The sequence below is a fragment of the Mobula hypostoma genome, chromosome 1 (genome assembly GCF_963921235.1).
Source record: "Mobula hypostoma chromosome 1, sMobHyp1.1, whole genome shotgun sequence".
Classification (NCBI taxonomy): domain Eukaryota; kingdom Metazoa; phylum Chordata; class Chondrichthyes; order Myliobatiformes; family Myliobatidae; genus Mobula; species Mobula hypostoma.
This window is the reverse complement of record NC_086097.1, coordinates 29,521,192-29,541,461: the sequence shown is the minus strand read 5'-3', so window position 1 is coordinate 29,541,461 and position 20,270 is coordinate 29,521,192. Positions and strand designations below refer to the sequence as shown.

Below are 20,270 nucleotides of genomic sequence, written 5' to 3'. Positions count from 1 at the left end.
ACTATACCTCTTCCCACCCTGCCACATGCAAAAATGCCATTCCCTATTCCCAGTTCCCCCGTCTCCGCCTCATCTGCTCCGAGGATGAGGTTTTCCGCTCCAGGACATCTCAAATGTCCTCTTTCTTTAAGGATGGTGGTTTCCCTTCTGCTATCATCAGTGATGCCCTCACCCACATCTCCTCCATTTCCCGCAGTTCGGCTCTCATCCCATCCTCCCGCCACCACAACAGGAACAGAGTTCCCCTTGTCCTCACCTACCACCCCACTAGCCTCCGGATCCAACACATTATCCTCCACAACTTCTGCCACCTTCAACAGGACCCCACCACTAAGCACATCTTTCCCTCTCCACCCCTCTCTGCTTTCCGCAGGAATCTGTCCCTCCACGACTCCCTAGTCCACACGTCCCTCTCCATGGATCTCCCACCTGGCACTTATCCCTGTAAGAGCAAGTGCTACACCTGTCCCTACACCTCCTCTCTTGCCACCATTCAGGACCCCAAACAGTACTTCCAAGTGAGGCAACACTTCACTTGTGAGTCTGTTGGGGTCATCTATTGCATCCGGTGCACCCGGTGCGGCCTCCTCTACATCGGTGAAACCTGACGCAGATTGGGGGACCGCTTCGTCAAGCACCTCCACTCCATCCGCCAAAACAGACAGTATCTCCCAGTAATCACCCAGTTCAACTCTGCTTCCCACTCCCATTCAGGTATGTCCATACATGGCCTCCTCTACTGCCATGATGAGGCTAAACTCAGGTTGGAGGAACAGCACCTCATATACTGTCTAGGTAGTCTCCAGCCCCTTGCTATGAACATAGAATTCTCCAACTTCCGGTAATTCCCTCCCCCTCTCTTCCTCTATCCCTATTTCACTCTGCCCCCTCCCCCAGCTGCCTATCAGCCTCCTCCTACTGCCCATTGTGTTTTCCCCTATTCCTCCTTCACCTTTCCTGCCTATCACCTCCCTGCTTCCCCTCCCCAACCCCTTTATCTTTCCCCTTACTGGTTTTTCACCTGGAACCTACCAGCCTTCTCCTTCCCACCCTCCCCCCACCTTCTTTATAGGGCCTCTGCCCCTTCCCTCTACAGTCCTGACGAAGGGTTCCGGCCCGAAACGTTGACTGATCTTTTCCACGGATGCTGCCCAACCTACTGAGTTCCTCCAGCGTGTTGTGAATGTTGCTACAACCACTCTTTGCCTTCTGTGGGCAAGCCAGTTCTGGATCCACAAAGCAAGCACCCCTTGGATCCCATGCCTCCTTACTTTCTCAATAAGCATTACATGGGGTACCTTATCAAATGCCTCAGAGTTTAGATTTATTTATCACATGTACATTGAAACATGCAGTGAAAAGCATCATAACAACCAGCACACCAAGGATGTGCTGGGGGAAGACCATATATGTAGCCACACATTCCAACACCAACGTAGGCACAAGGTTCAGCAGTAGAACAACAGGTCAAAATGACATCAACAGCAAAGCCGCCCCACCAGAAACACACACAGGCTTCCAACACGAGGACAGGATGCCTCCAGGCCTCTAGTCCTTAATTCCGCATTCTTTGAGTCACAGGCATTGGGCCTCCAACCTTCAGTCCTTGGCCAGGACTCTCAGATTCGACCTTTGGGCCTTTACCTCAAGACTCACTGACTTCGGTCTTCGACCTTCGGGCATGTGGTCAGTGAATGACGGAGTAGATTCAAGGGGCTGAATGGCCTTCTGCTTTTAGTACGTAGTTGCATTTGTTCAAATGCATCAAGTTTACAGCCTCCAAACTAATCAGAGCCTCTTGCTTCCCTCTTACTAAGGACGAAGATCATTTAAATCTTTGGCAACATCATGCAAGTGAGCAAGATCAGATGAAGTCACTGCTGGAACTGGGAACACTTGATGAACACTCCCATGATCTACTGATGTCAGCAGCAGAACAGGACGAACAGCGCGAGGTAGTGCTTGTTTACACCCCACCTTCTCTTTATCATGTGCTGGGTACGTCCTGATATTGGAGCAAAGGAGGATGAAAGGCCACTTGATAGAGGTGTACATGATTATGGGAGGCATAGATAGAGGGAACAGCCAGAGACTTTTTCCCCAAGATGGAATTGGCCTTCGTTTAAGGTGCTTGGAGGAAAGTTTAGGGGGGAGTTCAGAGATAGTTTTTTTTTCACATAGTGAGTGGTGGGTGGGTGGGATGCATTGCCAGATGTGGTGGTTGACGCAGAAACGTTAGGGACATTTAAGAGACTCTTAGATAGGCACATGGGTGATAGATAAATGGAGGATTATGAGCTGTGTAGGAGGGAAGGGTTAGATTGATTGTGGAGTAGGTTTGTATAGGTCAGCAAACCATTGTGGGCGAAAGAGCCTGTGCTGTACAGTGCAAAGACATAAAATTGCTATAATTTAGAAAATAAACAGTGCAAACAAAAAAAGAAATAATGAGGTCGTATTCAAAGCTCTGATGACAGAGGGGCAGAAGATGTTCCTGTTCTCTGACGACTACACAAAGTTTAACTCCATTCAGAGCTCCTTGTGCCTGCAGCAATATCTGGACAATGTGTTTAGAATTGGCAAGTAACATCGAGCTATCCGAGTTCCAGGTTTACAACCGGTTCCAACAAAAAAGAATCTAATCAACTGCTCTTGACATTTAAGTGTGATGTGATAGAGGTAGTGTTGTAATCTTTTTCAAGAGTTCTGATAGATGAGTCCCCGGAGTCGAACAGGATATATACTCCAAGTTACAATGGGAAATGTGGGAAGAAATTGCTGTGCCTTTGGCGATGATCTTTGCGTCTGCGCAGGCCTCAGAAGTAGCCCTAGCAAATTGGAGAGTGAAGATGTTATTCTTTTATTCAAGAAAGGTAATAGGGATAATCGTGGGAATTGTAGACTTACGTCATTGGTGGGCAAACTATTGGAAAGGATTGACTTTTTTTTTGAGGAAATTGATGAAGGGAGAGCAGCGGATGTGGTGTATAAGGATTTTAGTAAGGCATTTGATAAGCTCACTCAGAAAGTCAGGAGACGTGGAATCCAGGGAAACTTGGCTACATGGATACAAAATTGGAATACCTACAGAAGGCAGAGGGTGGTAGTAGATGGAGCAGATTCTGCCTGGAGGTCGGCAACCAGTGGTGTTCCACAGGGACCCCTGCTCTTTAATAAGTTACTTGGATGAGGAAGTGGTAGTGGGAGCTGGAGATGAAAGGTTGGTGGAGTTGTGGATAGTGTAGAAGGTTGTCATAGGTTACAAAGGACATTGACAGGATGCAGAACTGGGCTGAGAAATGGCAGATGTATTGATTCAGATTTATTGATTACGTGTATATTGAAACACAGTGAAATGCGTTGTCTGTTTTAACAACCTGGGGAGTGTCACCACACATTCTGGCATCAATATGGCATGTCCACAGTGATGGGCCAAATGGCCTAATTCTGCTCTTTTTTTAATGGTTTATAGACTGAGATGTTGGTAGAATCTAGTGATGTGATCAGCTTGGCTCTTTAGGATCTCGTGGCAGCCATTTTATAAAGCAGGGGCACCCGATGGCCCTGCTAACTTCTAGTGGAGAACATTGAGCGAAAGTTACGTTGGGTTTGTTTGCTGGTTGTGAGCTGTGTTGATGAAGTATAGGTTTTGCAAGTAGCGTAAAGGTGAGTTAATGATTTACTGCTGCTCCCTTTTATTTTTTTTGAACAACAGGTATCAGATTGTCAGCTGCCCTTGAACGAACCAAAAATAACAGAGCAAACAAGTGTGGAAACAAGGTAAGAATAATGACTTCATATCTGTCCGTAACTATGGCTCTTTCCACCCGCAGGATAGCTTGCCAGACATATTTTATGGCAGCCATTCAAATATGAAATTAAGCTTTGGTCAAGTACACACATGTTTTGTGTCGCTCCAGAGCAGCATTAAGAATGTGTTTCGTTAAAGCAGCCTTCATACACTGCCACTTTACACTTCCACTGCACACCTCATACCTACACTGACGGTCACTGTCCTACTGTGCTTTCATCTGCCCTGCCGCTACCTGGAAGAGTTCCTCTTGCCTAGAATCACTTTGTCACTTTATCATTTCCTGTCTGTCACCTTATGTTCAGATACCCCTGCGCTGTGTGTACATACTGCCAGTCTATGTATATAATCTAATCTTGAGTATGTACGGGCACACTCAGTTATTTTTACATTGTGTTTTATAGGATTGCTTTCATATTTATGTTTATTATGTTTTTTAATGCTGATTGTTTTTTTTAATGTTGCATCGGATCCGGAGTAAGTCATTTCATTCTCCTTTATACTCGTATACTGAAGAATGACATAAACAATCTGGAATGTGAAGATATGTGGGAGCTGGGGATGAAAGGATCTCAGAAACTGAAAGAGCATCTGTATTTCAGGGTGGGGACCTGGCATCTCAACTGAGGCTTGAACCCAGCAACATTAGGTGAAATATGATGGCAATAATCTGTGCTGACTTGAAATATTCCAGGTAGATCTACTAGTATGTGTGCAAGGTTTCTCTGAGGAGAGTAGATAATTTTGATTTAGACAATACATAAACAGGCACTTTGGCCCAACTTGTCCATGCTAACCAAGTTGCTTTACTGATCTAGTCTCATATGCTTGCTTTAGGCCTGTATCCCTCGTCATTTTACCTGTACAAATATCTTCCAAATGTTTCATACACACACCACCCTGTTGGTGGGGGAAGGGGGCGGGAAGAAGTTGCCCATCAGGTCTCTCTTAACTCTTTCCCCTCCCATTATAAACCGACGCCCTCTAATTTTTGGCTCCTCTGACTCAGGGAAAAGACTGATCATTCACCTATTCAATATCCCTGATGCATTTAAATTGGTAGACTGTTTTATTGTTGTCACGTGTAGCAAAGTACAGTGAAAAACATTGTTTTGCATGCCGTCAGTGAAGGTGATTTCATCACATCAGTACGTTGAAGTAGTACAAAGGGAAACAATCGCAGAATGCAGAAGAAAGTGTTATAGTTACAGAGACGGTGCAGACAATCGTGCTGATATCATTCCAAAAAGGTTTTGGAAGTCAAAAATGAGGCATAAAACTTAGTGATAATAGCTGTTCCATTAAGTGTTACAAGAATAAAGAACTATCAGAGGAAAAGGAGTCATGGTCATCTCGTACTCAGACTAGAGATAATAACGTTCCAGAGATAACACCTAACGAATAAAACTGCCAGATTCAACTGGCATGACACCTGCTGCAGAAAAACCAAGAAGCTTCTAGAAAATACAGAATCACCTATACTACATTTACTGAAAAATTTATTTAACACTCCCCCTGGTGCCGCACACTTCCTTCCCTCTCTCCCATCTTTCACTTCCCTCTCTTATTAGATTCCTTTTCCTTCAGTCTTCTATAGAGTCTCTTCCACTGATCACCTCCCCCTACCACCTAATCTGGTCTCACCTATCACCTGCCAGCTCGTACTCCTTCCCCTCCCTCCACTTTCTTCCCCTTTCCTTTCCGGTCCTGAAGAAGGGGCTTGGCCTGAAACCGTGACTGTTTATTCCCCTCCGTAGATGCTGCCTGTCTTGCTGAGTTCCTCCAGCATTTTGTGTGTGTTGCTGCAGATCTCCAGCATCTGCAGAATCTCGTGTGCCTCCAGCCTATTAACATATGGTTTGTCTAACTCGTGCAGCATCTCTCTCTCTCTCCCCTCCAGAATTTCTTTCAACCCCGTCCTAACCGACACACGGAACAACCTGTTTTCCAGTGACATCTGAAACCTTTCTGTGTGCCTGAGGAAGGTGCAGTTAAGGTCTAACCACAATGACGTCAGCACACAACAATGAACAGACAAGCATACAGATTTGGAAGCAGGAAAAGGTTACCTGGCTGACTTTATTGTAACCGCTACACTGCATTCCTGTTTACCTATGGTAACCTCTGACCCACTTGCTTCTCATGTCTCCATCTGCATTAGAAATACTCAGAACTTCCAGCTACCTTTGGGGTTCCAAGTATGCACAAGGTCACGGAGTTCTACAGCAGGAAGAAAAGGCTTTCAGCCCACCTGTCTGTGTTGACCAAGGCGCCATATTCACGCGCATCCTATTTGCCAACCTTCTAAACCTTTACAATCCATGTGCCAGTCTGCCTGTCTTTTAAGCATCGTTGCCGTATGTGCCTCAACCACTTCCCCCGGCAGCTTACCCCACACGACTTTTTTTCAAAGGTTAGCTTTATTTGTACGTGGAAGCATGCAGCGAAACGCTTGTTTTGCATCAATGAGCAACACAGTCCGAGGACCGGCCGGAGGCAGCCGGCAAGTGTCGCCGTGCGTCCAGCGCCGAGGTAGCACGCCCACAACTCACTAACCCTAATGCGTACGCTTTTGGAATGTGGGAGGAGACCAGGGCACCCAGAGGAAACCCATACACTCACAGGGAGAATGCAGTAACTGCTTATAGGCAGCGGTGAGAACTGAAACCGGGGCTCTGCCACTGTAACGCGTTACACTGACTGCAACATTACCATACCACCAGCTTACTCCACACGGAAACCATCCATTACGTGTGGGGGGAAAAAAATTGTTCTTCAAGTTCCTGTTAAATCTTTCCCCTCTCACCTTAACCTCTGACCTCTAGTTCTTCGTTCCCCAACCCTGAGAAATGACTGAGGGTCGTTTTCTATGCCGCTGAAGTTTTATACGCCTCTGTAAGACCTCAGGCTCCTGTGCTCCAAAGAATATAGCCCTAGCCTGTCCAGCCTTTCCCTCTAACTCATCCCTCAACTCCTGCCAACAACCTTCTAAGTATTTTTGCACGCTTTCCAGCTTACTGACATCTTTCCTCTAGCATGATGACCAAAACTGTCTACAATACTCCAAATGTGGCCTCACCAGTGTTCGGGAAATGATTTGATCTATGGGCACAGTAGGCAGGACATTAGTACCTTGGTATATGTGACCATCATAAATCAATATATAAATGAGGTATGACCTCCATGTACCAATGGAGAGGAATAAACAGTCGACAAGTCAGACAGAGACCATTGGTCAGGACTGGAAAGGAAGTGGGAAGAAGACAAGAACATGGGGGGGAGGGAACAAGTACAAGCTGGCGTGTGATGGATGAGACTAGGTGAGGGAGGTGGGGGGGATAGGTAGAAGGGTAAAGAGCAGAAGAAGAACGAACCTGCTGGGAAAGGACAGTTGACCACGGAAGAAAGGGAAGGAGGCAGGAAACTAGAGGGAGGTGATGGGCAGTTCATGAGGGTAAGAGAGAGGGCTACCGGAATGGGGGAAACCAGAAGGGGAAGGGGGAACTGGGGAGATGTTAGAGAAATCGATGTTCAGTCCATTAGGTTGGAGACTACCTAGAGAGAAAATGAGGTGCTAGATCAGTGTAGCACAGTATAGACCCTTCAGCCCACAATGTTGTGCTGACCATTTAAGATGCTCTAAGAGCAATCTAATGCTTCTGTCCTGCATAGTTCTCAGCAGGCTTGGGCAAGCACAGGCAGAGGTTCTAAGTAAGTTTCTAGTGAGTTGTTTTGCTCTCTTTCTTTGTCTAATAGTAGATGTCTAGTGTGCTGAGATTAGGTCCAGAATTAGTGGTATGTTCTTTGTGGGAACTCTGGGAGATGGCCAGTCTCCCTGAGAACTACATCTGCATGAAGTGCATCAAGCTGCAGCTCCTTACAGACTGTGTTAGGGAACTGGAGAGGCTCATATGGGAGATTGAGGAGGTGTTCACTAGGAGCTACAGGGGGATGGTCACCCCCCAAGTTGCAAGAGGCTGGTACCTGGGCGACTGTCAGGAGAGGGAAAGGGAATGGGAAGTGCATAAAACCCCTGTAGACATTCCCCTCAATAATAAGCGTACGAGTTTGGATACTGTTGGTGGGGGAAGAAAGCCCTACTGGGGGGAAACCACAGTGACCAGGTCTCCGGCACTAATTCTGGTGCTGTGGCTCAGAGGGAAGTGGGGAGAAGAGGAGTGCAGTAGTGACAGGGAATTCCATAATTCAAGGAGCAGACTGGAGATTCTGGGGACATGAAAGAGACATCTGGATAGTGTGTTGCCTCCCAGGTCCCAGGGTCAGGCTTGGGTCCACAGCATTCTAAAGGGGGAGGGTGAGCAGTCAGAAGTCGTGGTACATATTGGTACAAACAGCATAAGTAGGAAATGGGAGCAGGTCCTGAAGAGAGAATAGAGGGAGTGAGGTAGATAGCTGAAAAGCTGGACCTCCAGGGTAGTAATGTCTGGATTGCTGCCTGTGCCGCATGCCAGTGAGAGTAAGAATTGGATGATTTGGCAGATGAATGCATAGTTGACAAATTGGTGTAGAGAGCAAGGTTTCAGATTTCTGGATCATTGAGATCCTTTCTGGGGAAGGTATGGACTTGTACAAAAGGGTCGGGTTACGCCTGAGCCCGAGGGGGACCAATATCCTTACAGGCTGAAGCTGTTGGGAAGGGTTTAAACTAATTTGGCAGGGGGATGGGAACTGGAGTGATAGGGCTGAAGATGGGGCAGTTGGTATACAAGCAGAGGCAGTGTGTAGTGAGACTGTGAGGAAGGACAGGCAGATGACGGGGCAAAATTGTAAGTGGGATGAGATGAAGTGTAACCTGGTGGCAGAATCACGAAGGCGATGAATACAGTTCTGAAAGTGTTATATTTGAATGCACGCAGTATATGAAATAAAGTAGATGATCTGGCAGCACTGTTGGAGATTGGCAGGTATGAAGTTGTGGCTGAAAGAGGATCAGAGTTGGAAGCTTAACATCCAGGAATAAACATTTGTTTGTTGTATCAAAAAGACAGGCAAGTTGGCAGAGGGGGTGGGTGGTAAAAAAAAATTAAATCAAATCCATAGAAAAAGGTGACATACGATTGGAGGATGTAGAATCCTTGTGGGTCGAGTTAAGAAACTGCAAGAGTAAAAAGACCCCAATGGAAGTTGTATACAGGCCTCCAAACAGTAGTCAGGATGTGGGATACAAATTATAATAGAAGATGGCAAGGACATGTAAAAAAGGCAATGTTATGATAGTCATGGGGATTTCATTATGGGGGTAGACTGGGAAATTCAGATTGAAGCTGGATCCCAAGAGAGGGAATTTGTAGAATGCCTATGAGATGACTTTCTAGAGCAGTTTGTGGTTGAGCCCATTACTAGGGGAAAGACAATTCTGGATTGGGTGTTGTGTGACGAACCAGATTTGATTGGGGAGCTTAAGGTAAAGGCACCCTTAGGAGCCAGTAAGCATAATATTATAGAATGCATCCTGCAGTTTGCAAGGGAGAGGAAAATGTCAGATGTATCAGTATTACAGTGGAGTAAAGGGAGTTACAGAGGCATGAGGGAGGAGTCGGCCAACGTTGATTGGATGAGATCCCCAGCTGGAACGATGGCTGAAGTTTCTGGGAGTAAATCAGAAGAAACAGGACAGATACATTTCAGAGATTAAGTATTCTAAAGGGAGTATGAGGCAATTGTGGCTGACAAGGGAAATCAAAGACAGCATAAAAGCAAAAGAGAGGGCATAAAATATAGCAAAAATTATTGGGAAGCTAGAGGATTGGGAAGCTTTTAAAAACCAACAGAAGGCTAAAAATGCTATAAGGAGAGAAAAGATGGAACATAAAGGTAAGCTAGCCAATAATAAAAAAGAGGATACTTAAAGATTTTGCAAGTATATAGAGTAAAAGAGAGGTGAAAGTGGATATTGGACCATTGGAGAATCACGCTGGAGATCTAGTAATGGGGGAACAAAGAGATGAACTTAATAAGTATTTTGTTTCAGTCTTTACTGGAAGACACCAGTAGCACGCCAGAAATTTATTATCCAAGTACATATATGTCACCATATACGACCCTGAGATTCAGTGTCTTCTGGGCATACTCAATAAATCCATTGAGTAATACCATAACAGAATTATGAAAGACTGCACCCTCGTGGGCGTTCAACCAATGTGCAAAATCTGCAAATGCAAAAAGAAAGAAAGAAAAAGAATAATAAATAAATAAGCAATAAATATCAAAGACATGAGATGAGTCCTTGAAAGTACATCCAAAGGTTGTAGGAGCATTTCAGTGAGGGGGCAAGTGAAGTTGAGTAAGGTTATCCCCTTTGGTTCAGGAGCCTGATGGTTGAGGGATGGTCCTGAATCTGGTGGTGTAAACCTGGACCAGGTGGGACTTTTGCATTCATAGGAAAATACATATACAATAAAACAGAATTAGAATAAAACTACTACAAATTCCACATAGAGGGAAGTGGTCATAGTGTTGCTAAACTGAAGTTGTGATCAGGGTTGTGCAGGTTCGTTCAAAATGTGAATGGTTGAAGGGAAGTAGCTGTTCCTGAACCTGGTGGTGTGGGACTTCAGGCTTCTGTACCTCCTGCCCGATGGTAACTGAGAAGATGGCATGGCCCAGATGGTGGGGATCTGGTATGACGGATATTGCCACCTTGAGGCAGCAGCACCTGTAGATATTACTAGTGGTGGTGGGGCGGGGGGGGGGGGTTATGGGCCTGTGATGTCACCTAAAACTTTGCAAAACATCTATAGATGCACGGAGGAGAGTATCCTGACTGGTTGCATCACAGCCTGGAATGGAAACACCAACGTTCAGGAAGGGAAAATTCTACAAAATTTGGTGGATACAGCCCAGTCCATCACAGAAAAAGCCCTTCCCTCCATAGAGTACATTTACAAGGAGCATCATCAGAAGAAAGCAGCATCCATCATCCAGGACCCCCACTGGGCAGGCCATGCCCTCTTCTCGCAACTACGATTGGGCAGGAAATACAGGAGCCTGAGGTCCCACGCCACCAGGTTCAGGAACAGTTGTTACCCTACAACCATCAGGATCCTGAACTGGTGTGGGTAACTCATTCACAACTCTAAACTTACTCCACACCCTACAGGCTCACCTTCAATTACATGTACTCTACAACTCATCTTCTCAATATTATTTATTTTTTACTTGCCACAACTTGTCATCTTTTGCACAGTGGTTGTTTGCTAGTCTTTGTTTTTGTATAGTTTTTCATAAATTAAAAAAAAAATTCCTGTTAAACACCTGCAAGAAAATGAATCACAAGATAGTATATGTTAATATATAGAACTATATAACATAGAACGTTACAGCACAGAAACAGGCCTTTTGGCCTTTGGCTGTGCTGAGCCATTTTTCTGCTCATCCCACCGACCTGCACCTGGACCATATCCCTCCATACATCTCTCATCCATGTACCTGTCCAAGTTTTTCTTAAATGTTAAAAGTGAGCCCGCATTTACCACTTCATCTGGCAGCTCATTCCACACTCCCACCACTCTCTGTGTGAAGAAGTCCCCCCTAATGTTCCCTTTAAACTTTTCCCCCTTCGCCCTTAACCCATGTCCTCTGGTTTTTTCCTCCCCTAGCCTCCGTGGAAAAAGCCTGCTTGCATTCACTCTATCTATACCCATCATAATTTTATATACCTCTATCAACTTGTATGCTCTAGGGAATAAAGTCTTAACCTATTCAACCTTTCTCTGTAACTCAGTTTCTCAAGTCCTGGCAACATCCTTGTAAACCTTCTCTGCACTCTTTCAACCTTATTTATATCCTTCCTGTAATTTGGTGACCAAAACTGAACACAATATTCGAGATTCGGCCTCACCAATGCCTTATACAACCTCACCATAACATTCCAACTCTTATACTCAATACTTTGATATATAAAGGCCAATGTACCAAAAGCTCTCTTTACGACCCTATCTACCTGTGACGCCACTTTTAGGGAATTTTGTATCTGCATTCCCAGATCCCTCTGTTCCACTGCACTCCTTAGTGTCTTACCATTTACCTTGTATGTTCTACCTTGGTTTGCCCCTCCAAAGTGCAGTACCTCACACTTGTCTGTATTAATCTCCATCTGCCATTTTTCAGCCCATTTTTCCAGCTGGTCCAAATCCCTCTGCAAGCTTTGAAAACCTTCCTCACTGTCCACTACACCTCTAATCTTTGTATCATCAGCAAATTTGCTGATCCAATTTACCACATTATCATCCAGATTATTGATATAGATGACAAATAACAATGGACCCAGCACTGATCCCTGTGGCACACCACTAATCACAGGCCTCCACTCAGAGAAGCAATCCTCCACCACCACTCTCTGGCTTCTTCCATTGAGCCAATGTCTAATCCAATTTACTACCTCTCCATGTATACCTAGCAACTGAATCTTCCTAACTAACCTCCCATGCGGGACCTTGTCAAAGGCCTTACTGACGTCCATGTAGACAACATCCACTGCCTTCCCTTCATCCACTTTCCTGGTAACCTCCTCGAAAAACTCTAATAAATTGGTTAAACTTGACCTACCACGCATAAAGCCATGTTGACTCTCCCTAATAAGTCCCTGTCTATCCAAATACTTGTAGATCCTATCTCTTAGTACTCCTTCCAATAATTTACCTACTACCAATGTCAAATTTACTGGTCTATAAGTTCCCGGATTACTTTTAGAGCCTTTTTTAAACAACGGAACAACATGAGCTATCCTCCAATCCTCCGGCACCTCACCCGTAGCTACTGACATTTTAAATATATCTGCCAGGGCCCCTGCAACACTAGTCTCCTTCAAGATCCAAGGGAATACCCTGTCAGGTCCTGGGGTTTATCTACTCTGATATGCCTCAAGATAGCAAACACCTCCTCCTCTTCAATCTGTATAGGTTCCATGACCTCACTACTTGTTTGCCTTATTTCCATTGACTCCATGCCAGTTTCCTTAGTAAATACAGACACAAAAAAACCAGTTATGATCTCCCCATTTCCTTTGGTTCCATACATAGCCGACCACTCTGATCTTCAAGAGGACCAATTTTATCCCTTACTATCCTTTTGCTCTTAATATACCTGTAGAAGCTCTTTGGATTATCCTTCACTTTGACTGCCAAAGCAACCTCATGTCTTCTTTTAGCCCTCCTGATTTCTTTCTTAAGTTTTTTTTGCATTTTTTATACTCAAGCACCTTATTTGCTCCCTGTTTCCTATACATGTCATACATCTCTCTCTCCCTCTTTATCAGAGTTCTAATATCCCTTGAGAACCAAGATTCCTTATTCTTATTCACTTTGCCTTTAATCCTGACAGGAATATACAAACTCTGCACTCTCAAAATTCCTCCTTTGAAGGCCTCCCATTTACCATCACATCCTTTCCCAGAGAACAACCTGTCCCAATCCACACTTTTTAGATCCTTTCTCATTTCTTCAAATTTGGCCTTTTTTCAGTTTAGAACCTCAACCCGAAAACCAGATCTTTCTTTATCCACTTCAAGTTGAAACTTGAAGTGTTATGATCACTGGAACCAAAGTGTTCCCTTACACACACTTCCGTCACCAGTCCTAACTCGTTTCCTAATAGGAGATCTAATATTGCATCCTCTCTAGTTGGTACCTCTATATATTGATTTAGTAAACTTTCCTGAACATATTTTACAAGCTCTAACCCGTCTAGACCTTTAACAGTATGGGAGTCCCAATCAATATGCGGAAAATTAAAATCCCCTACTATCACAACTTCGTTTCCTGCAGTTGTCTGCTATCTCTCTCTGCAGATTTGCTCCTCCAATTCTTGCTGACTATTGGGTGGTCTATAATACAACCACCATTAATGTGGTCATACCTTTCCTGTTTCTCAGCTCCACCCATATGGCCTCAGTAGACAAGCCCACTAATCTGTCCTGCCTGAGCACTGCTGTAATATTTTCCCTGACTAGCAATGCCGCCCCTCTACCCTTCATCCCCCTGACTCGATCACGTCTGAAACATCAGAACCCTGGAACATTAAGCTGCCAGTCCTGCCCCTCCTGTAGCCAAGTTTCACTAATGGCTATAACGTCGTAATTCCATGTGTCAATCCATGTCCTCAGCTCGTCTGCCTTCCCCACAATACTCGTTGCATTGAAGTAGACGCACCTCAGAAGATTAATACCACCACACACAACCCTTCTATTTGTGACTTTGCATTAACATCATTTACTTTCACCCCCTGCTCCACTATCTGCTCTGGCACTTTGGTTCCCATCACCCTGCAAATCTAGTTTAAACCCTCCCCAATAGCACTAACAAACCTCCCTGCAAGGATATTGGTTCCCTTGTAGATCAGGTGTAACCCGTCTCTCTTGTACAGGTCCCACCTGCCCCAGGAGAGGTCCCAATGATCCTGAAATCTGAAACCCTGCCCCCTACACCAGTTCCGCAGCCACTTGTTCATCCGCCATGTACCTTAACAATAAATTTACTTTGACTTTGATGTATTGGGCAGACTACACTACCCCCTGTGGCTCCTTGTGTTCCTGTGCCTTTGAAATGCTGTACCAGACCATGATGCAACCAGTCAGATGCTTCCAGCAGTACATCTGTAGAAGTTTGTTAGTGCCCCGTAACAAGCTGAACTTCCTTAACCTCAATCATATTGAAATAATAAGAGGACACTACCCACTGTGTCCAGGATGAAATAGTGTTCAAAGCAAATTTATTATCAAAGTGTGTATTTTTCACCACATACTAACCCGAGATTCATTTTCTTGGAGGCATTCACAGCAGAAAAAGAAATACATTGGTATCAATGAAAACCAGTATTCAGTGGCCACTTTCTGTCCATGGTCATCTGCTGTGGTAGCCCATCCACTTTAAGTTTCGACGCGTTGTGTTCAGAGATGCTTTGCACACCACTGTTGTAAAAGTAAGGTTACTTGAGTTACTGTCGCCTTCCTGTCAGCTTGAATTAGCCTCGCCATTCTCAGAAATAAGCTGCTTTTGTCCATATAACTGCTGCCCACTTGTTTTTTTCTGTTTCTCACACCATTCTCTGTAAACCAAAGACTGTCGTGTGTGAAAATCCCGGGAGATCAGCGGGTTTCTGAGATACTCAAACCACCCCGTCTGGCACCAACAGTCATTCCACAGTCAAAGTCACTTAGATCACAGTTCTTCCCCATTCTGGTGTTTGGCCTGAACTACAACTGAACATCTGACCATGCCTGCATGCATTGAGAGCTGCCACGTGACTTGCTGATTAGGTATTTGCATTAACAAGCAGGTTTACAGGTGTACCTAATAAAGTAGCCACTGAGTGTGTATGTACTATGACACCTTGCCCGGTACTGCTGTATTTTTTCGCACTCAGTGCGACTGGAACTTCAGCCCTTACTTATCCTCTCCTTTTATTCTTGCTGAACTACAGGTCAGCCCTAGAGTCTTGCAATCCAATTGCATTGACATTTGCCAGTCGAGAAGCCTCCATCGAAAGCTGTGAGGAGACACCTTTAGATTTGACTGCACATCCTCATCTTCTGTACCTGATCGTTCTGCTTTGGATGGCCGTGTACTGGATGATCATTCTTCTGCACCTCGACCTGGAGAGGCTGGGGCTCTTTGCATCCAGTTAATGTTACCAGACAATCCAGTCTGCTCTGCTCATAGCTGACTTGTTTTGCATTGTTCGGTTTTATCTTAGTGGAAAATTTTAAAAACTATTCTGGAATGGCAGCCCATATTCCGTAGTGAAATCCCATTCTTCCAATGCTCTTAACAAAGATAAATGGCTAATCTTTATAATTGTAGCCACTGGGTGAAATTTGAGAAACTATTTTCTTTCCATAAAACATGAAAGGGTAGATTCGTGAGAATGGTCAGATCAGGTCTGGTTATTAATAAATCCCCATGCCTATCTTCAAAGAAACCAGACAATTGGATAACAAACCCACGGTTGTACATAACCGCATGTGCACAAGAGGTTTGGAGTAAGTGGAGACCTTGTGTCAGTTGGGTAAGAGAAGGAAAGTGACAGTTTTCTTGTACGTGAAGTGATCTTTTTCTAAATTATTTTACTTTTCTGCCTGGTACGTCATTAATAAGCTACAATGTGGGAAGTAAATGCCAAAACTGAAAAGAAAGTGCAGGGATGTGAAAAGCTGATACATGTGGCCAAGGGTAACAAAACCAAGATTGAAGATTTGGGCAGAGTAGTTAGTCAGATGGGAATGTTCTGGATTCTGAACTTCTCATAGAAAATGCCTGGAGAACAGGGATACCAGTCATCCACGTCCATTTTCCACCTATCACGGCTGGGTGCACACATTTGTGCATCTACCTAGTATTCTGTGCAATAAGCATAACTCTGTGATTCTGATTCCTGTGGCTTCTGAGATGATCCACCTTGGTTTCCCCACAAAACTGGCCTTCAATCCTTCTGTGATAAAACCTTTAGTATTACACACAAAATGCTGGAGGAACTCAATGGGTCAAGGAGCATCCATGGAGAGGAATAAATAGTTGATGTTTCAGGTCAAGTTCCTTCATCAGGACTGGAAAGGAAGGGTGGAGAAAGCTGGTATGGTATCCTATACCACCAGGTTCAGGAAGCCAGAAGATAACAGTGCAATCTGATCGAGTGCAAAAGGCAATTAATTAAACTAAGTCCTCGTGAAGGGTACTGGCCAAAAACATCAACTGTTTATTCCTCTTCATGGATGTTGTCTGACCTCCTGAGCTCCTCCAGCATTTATCTGTGTGTGTGTGTGTTACTCCAGATTTCCAGTGTCTCTAGAAGCCTTTAAATTAAAGAAAAATAGCAGCTGATCCAGATTATGACAATCTTATATTGCTGTTCCAACTCCTCCATCTCTTGCTGAAAAACACAAAATATAAAGATAAGACTCCATAGTGGACAATTGTCTGAACCCTGGTGGTAAATTAATAATATAATGACTAAAGCCTGCAGAATACTTAAATCCAGGATCTCTTTCCTTCTCTCTAATATTCATAACCTATCCATCATTGGTTACTTATTTGCCAGTGGGTGTCCGCCTTCGATAAATGTGTATGTAATGACACTGATGAAATCTAAGGACAAGGCTCGCTTCAGTTTAGTGTCACTTTTGCAACATGCACAAAGTGCCAGAGCATCTCAGCAGGTCAGGCAGCATCCGTGGAGTCACCAAAGAGTCTCGGCCCGAAACAATGACTGTTTATTCCCCTCCATAGAAGCTGCCTGACCTGCTGAGTTCCTCCAGCATCTTATGGGTGTTGCTCTGGATTTCCAGCAACTACAGAATCTCTTGGGTTTTTGGTTTAGCTTTTCCTTGGTGCAATCTTTTCCTCTTTCATCCAGTTGATGGTAACAATACTTAAAATGATACGTCAGACTGCTGCAGGAAGTAGAGGCTGGGCCTTTGCTGTTCGTGTAGCTAATGTACAAGTACTTCTGAATGGCATTTTATGCCTGTGCGTCTGTGTTTGTGCAGCCTGAGACAGATCTGATTTTACTACTGAAGCAGTCTTACTGTTACCTTGTGAGCGTAAGTTTGTTTTTAACCTCTTCCTCCCCACACAGTGGAGACATCCTCTATATCTATTGGATTTTTCCTGTTAAGCAGCAGTAAGGGAACCGAAGTTATTTTCAAAACGTGTAGATAGTTCGAGCCGGGTGGCAGGGTCTTTTACGAAGGTTACATCTTGTACCCAGGATGTGCCCTGTAAGATTTATAAACCTTTTCTCTAAAATTACCGCAAGTCCTGTGTAACACCATCGTGTGCTTAAAGGTCTGTGCCTGCTTCACTGACAGGCACATTCCTAAGCTGTGACCCCACCCTCCCACCCACACACCACCTCCCTCACTTGCTGTCACATCCTGATGAAGGATCTCGGTCCAAAACATCAACTCTATTCCCCCTGCATTTTGTGTGTGTTACTCTGGATTTCCTACACCTTCAGAATCTCTTGTCTTCCTGTCAGCCTTATCGATGTTGGATCTGGTTAGGGGCAGGGTATTCCCAACAGGATATGTACAGTCTCTGCCTGAAGGAACAGTGCCATTCTGTAACATTCATGGGTTACTAGAGATGTTCCATGACTACCAGTTATCTTGACCAATCAGCAGCTTCGAGAATGAGTATAGCACATCATGCCCTGCAGAATCTCTTGTGTTTAAAATCTCGTCTGCACCCTCTCTAAAGCTTCCACATCCTTCCTGTGAAGTCGCTCGCAAAGTCAGTGAGGATGGCTGGTGGCCACTCTCCTTGCTCCTGTTTCCCTCTTCCGTCACTGCAAGCACTCAGAGCACTGGAGGGACTCAGTAGATCAGGCAGCATCGATACGGAGAGGGGGACTGTTTCCATTTCAGAACCCTTGATGGGTCTCAGCCTGAAACATCGACTGTCTGTATCCCTTCACAGATGCTGCCTAACCCGCTGAGTTCCTCTGGTACTGGTCTGCAGGTGGATACTGGAGGCTCATGGCAGTGTTACAGATATTTGAGGCTCGAACAGACACTGCTGAGTTCTATAGCTAATGTATTAAGAGTACTGGCAGGTACAGTATCAAGTGCTCCATGTTTGATTTTTAAATCCAATGAGATGAATTTAATCTATTTTTAGTGGACCAAACATAATGTCATGAAAGCTTTGGTGTCATGGCTGCTTTCCAGTTCTGTTGGGTTAAGGGTGGTTTGTGGTTAAAGTTGCTAAATTGTACTTGGACATGGAGTTTTATCTGGTCTTGCTGGGAAGAACTCTGAAAATTCCTGGAAGTGCCTGTAGGTCAGGGGATGATTCCAGAGTAGGCTTCAATTAATCTCGGGTGAGCAAGAAACCAGTTACTGAGTGGGTCTGTCATCTATGGAATGACTCTGGGGTCTCCGGAACTTTCAGCTAAGAACGTTCTCTTGGCACGTCAAACAAAGAAACGATTTCTCAATCAGGGCATCATGTTTAGTGTGGGACTTTTGGCAATCTTTTCACCACAGCCTGGCTGGTAGAGTCACTGTCTGATTTATTTCCTTTTGTTTTTGCAGTCACCTCAAGGCGAGCATATTCTGAGGGCTGTGCCGTCCAGGCTAATTTCTCCCCTGTTGTCCAGACCTCTGACTTGCTCAGCTGTTTGGGTTAAAAAACTAATAAAGGAAGTGGCTGTCTCGTACCATCGTCCTGTAGGGGTCAGTTGTACATTCCTCGACAGAAGGGATAGTGTGGCCCAGAGGCTGGCCCTCCACAGGGTGTGCTTTCTGACTCAGAAATCTAGAGACATCCATCATTTATAGTTCTTGATAGAAGCTGGTTGACTTGGCAGTCTTTCAACTCGATGTTATTAGTAAAATTATATGATGAATCTCAAAATCAAATATTTTCACACAAATATTGATAATATTTCCATGAGATGATGTACATTTTTGGAATATTCTGTAAAGAAAATTAGTTTATGTGAATAGAATTTTGTTCAAACTGTTTAATAAAAATCTTTAAACTCCGTTTTTCTTTTGTGCGTTTTTAATATTTGACCTCATCTCCACTGGTTAAAGATGCTAGGACACAGTCTCAGAGAAATTGTGGACACAGTGCCTGCCTGGGCATTCCAAGACAATGAGGAACTCAGCAGGTAGGGCAGCATCAGTGGAGAGGAATGAACAGTCGATGTCCCAATCTGAGACCCTTCATCAGAACTGGGGGAAGAAGCTGGAAACTCCTTTAACTTTAAACCCCGGTCTGCTTCCTGACCTGTTGAATACCTCCAGCATTTTGTGTTACTCTAGATTTCCTGCATCTGCAGAATTTCTTCTGTTTATGATGATGAGGAACATTCAGGGATCAATTCAATATGAAGACATCTGAGTTATCCCCACTGTCAGATGGTCACCCTTTACCCTCCGGCGTAATGGAAGCACATTGATCAGTAGGCATCCTGGCCATGCTCTCGTCTTGCTGCTGCCATCGGGCAGGAGGTACAGGAGCCTTTGGTCCCACACTACCAGTTTCAGGAACAGTTATTACTCTCCAAGCACCAGGCTCTTGAGCTGGGATGGATAACTTCACTCACCTAAGCTCTGAACTGATTCCACAACCTATTTTTAAGGACTCTACAATTCGTGTTCTCAGCATCATCTACTTATTTATGTTTTAGTTTGCATAATTTGACTGATTTTGCACCGGTTGTGTGTAATTTCATGTATCTAACTAATCTAGATATCTAAATTAACTAATTAATACAGAGCGGAGTATGCCCTTCGACTCTCACCGCCCAGCAACCCCTAACAAACCCGATCTAACCCTAAATTTTACAGTGACTGATTAATCCAGGTCTTTGGACTGTGACCGGAAACCCCCACATTCCACGGAGACGACGTAAGGAGAGAACGGTGCCGGAATTGATCTCTGAACTCGGAACGCGCGACCGGTAATAGCGCTGTGCTAACCGCTACGCTACCGTG

At 44.6% G+C, this 20,270-nt stretch overlaps 1 protein-coding gene across 1 annotated transcript in view; it reads left to right on the top strand.

Annotated features, from left to right (window-relative positions):
• LOC134345140 (calmin-like) overlaps nt 1–19,309 on the top strand; it is a 92,894-nt gene extending 73,585 nt beyond the window's left edge. Inside the window, exons 12-14 of the mRNA XM_063045345.1 lie at nt 1,818–1,955; nt 3,716–3,780; nt 15,251–19,309. Coding sequence (XP_062901415.1) covers nt 1,818–1,955; nt 3,716–3,780; nt 15,251–15,455 — 408 coding nt within the window. The 3' untranslated portion in view covers nt 15,456–19,309. The remainder of the gene's footprint in view (nt 1–1,817; nt 1,956–3,715; nt 3,781–15,250) is intronic.
• The last annotated feature ends 961 nt before the right edge of the window (nt 19,310–20,270 follow it).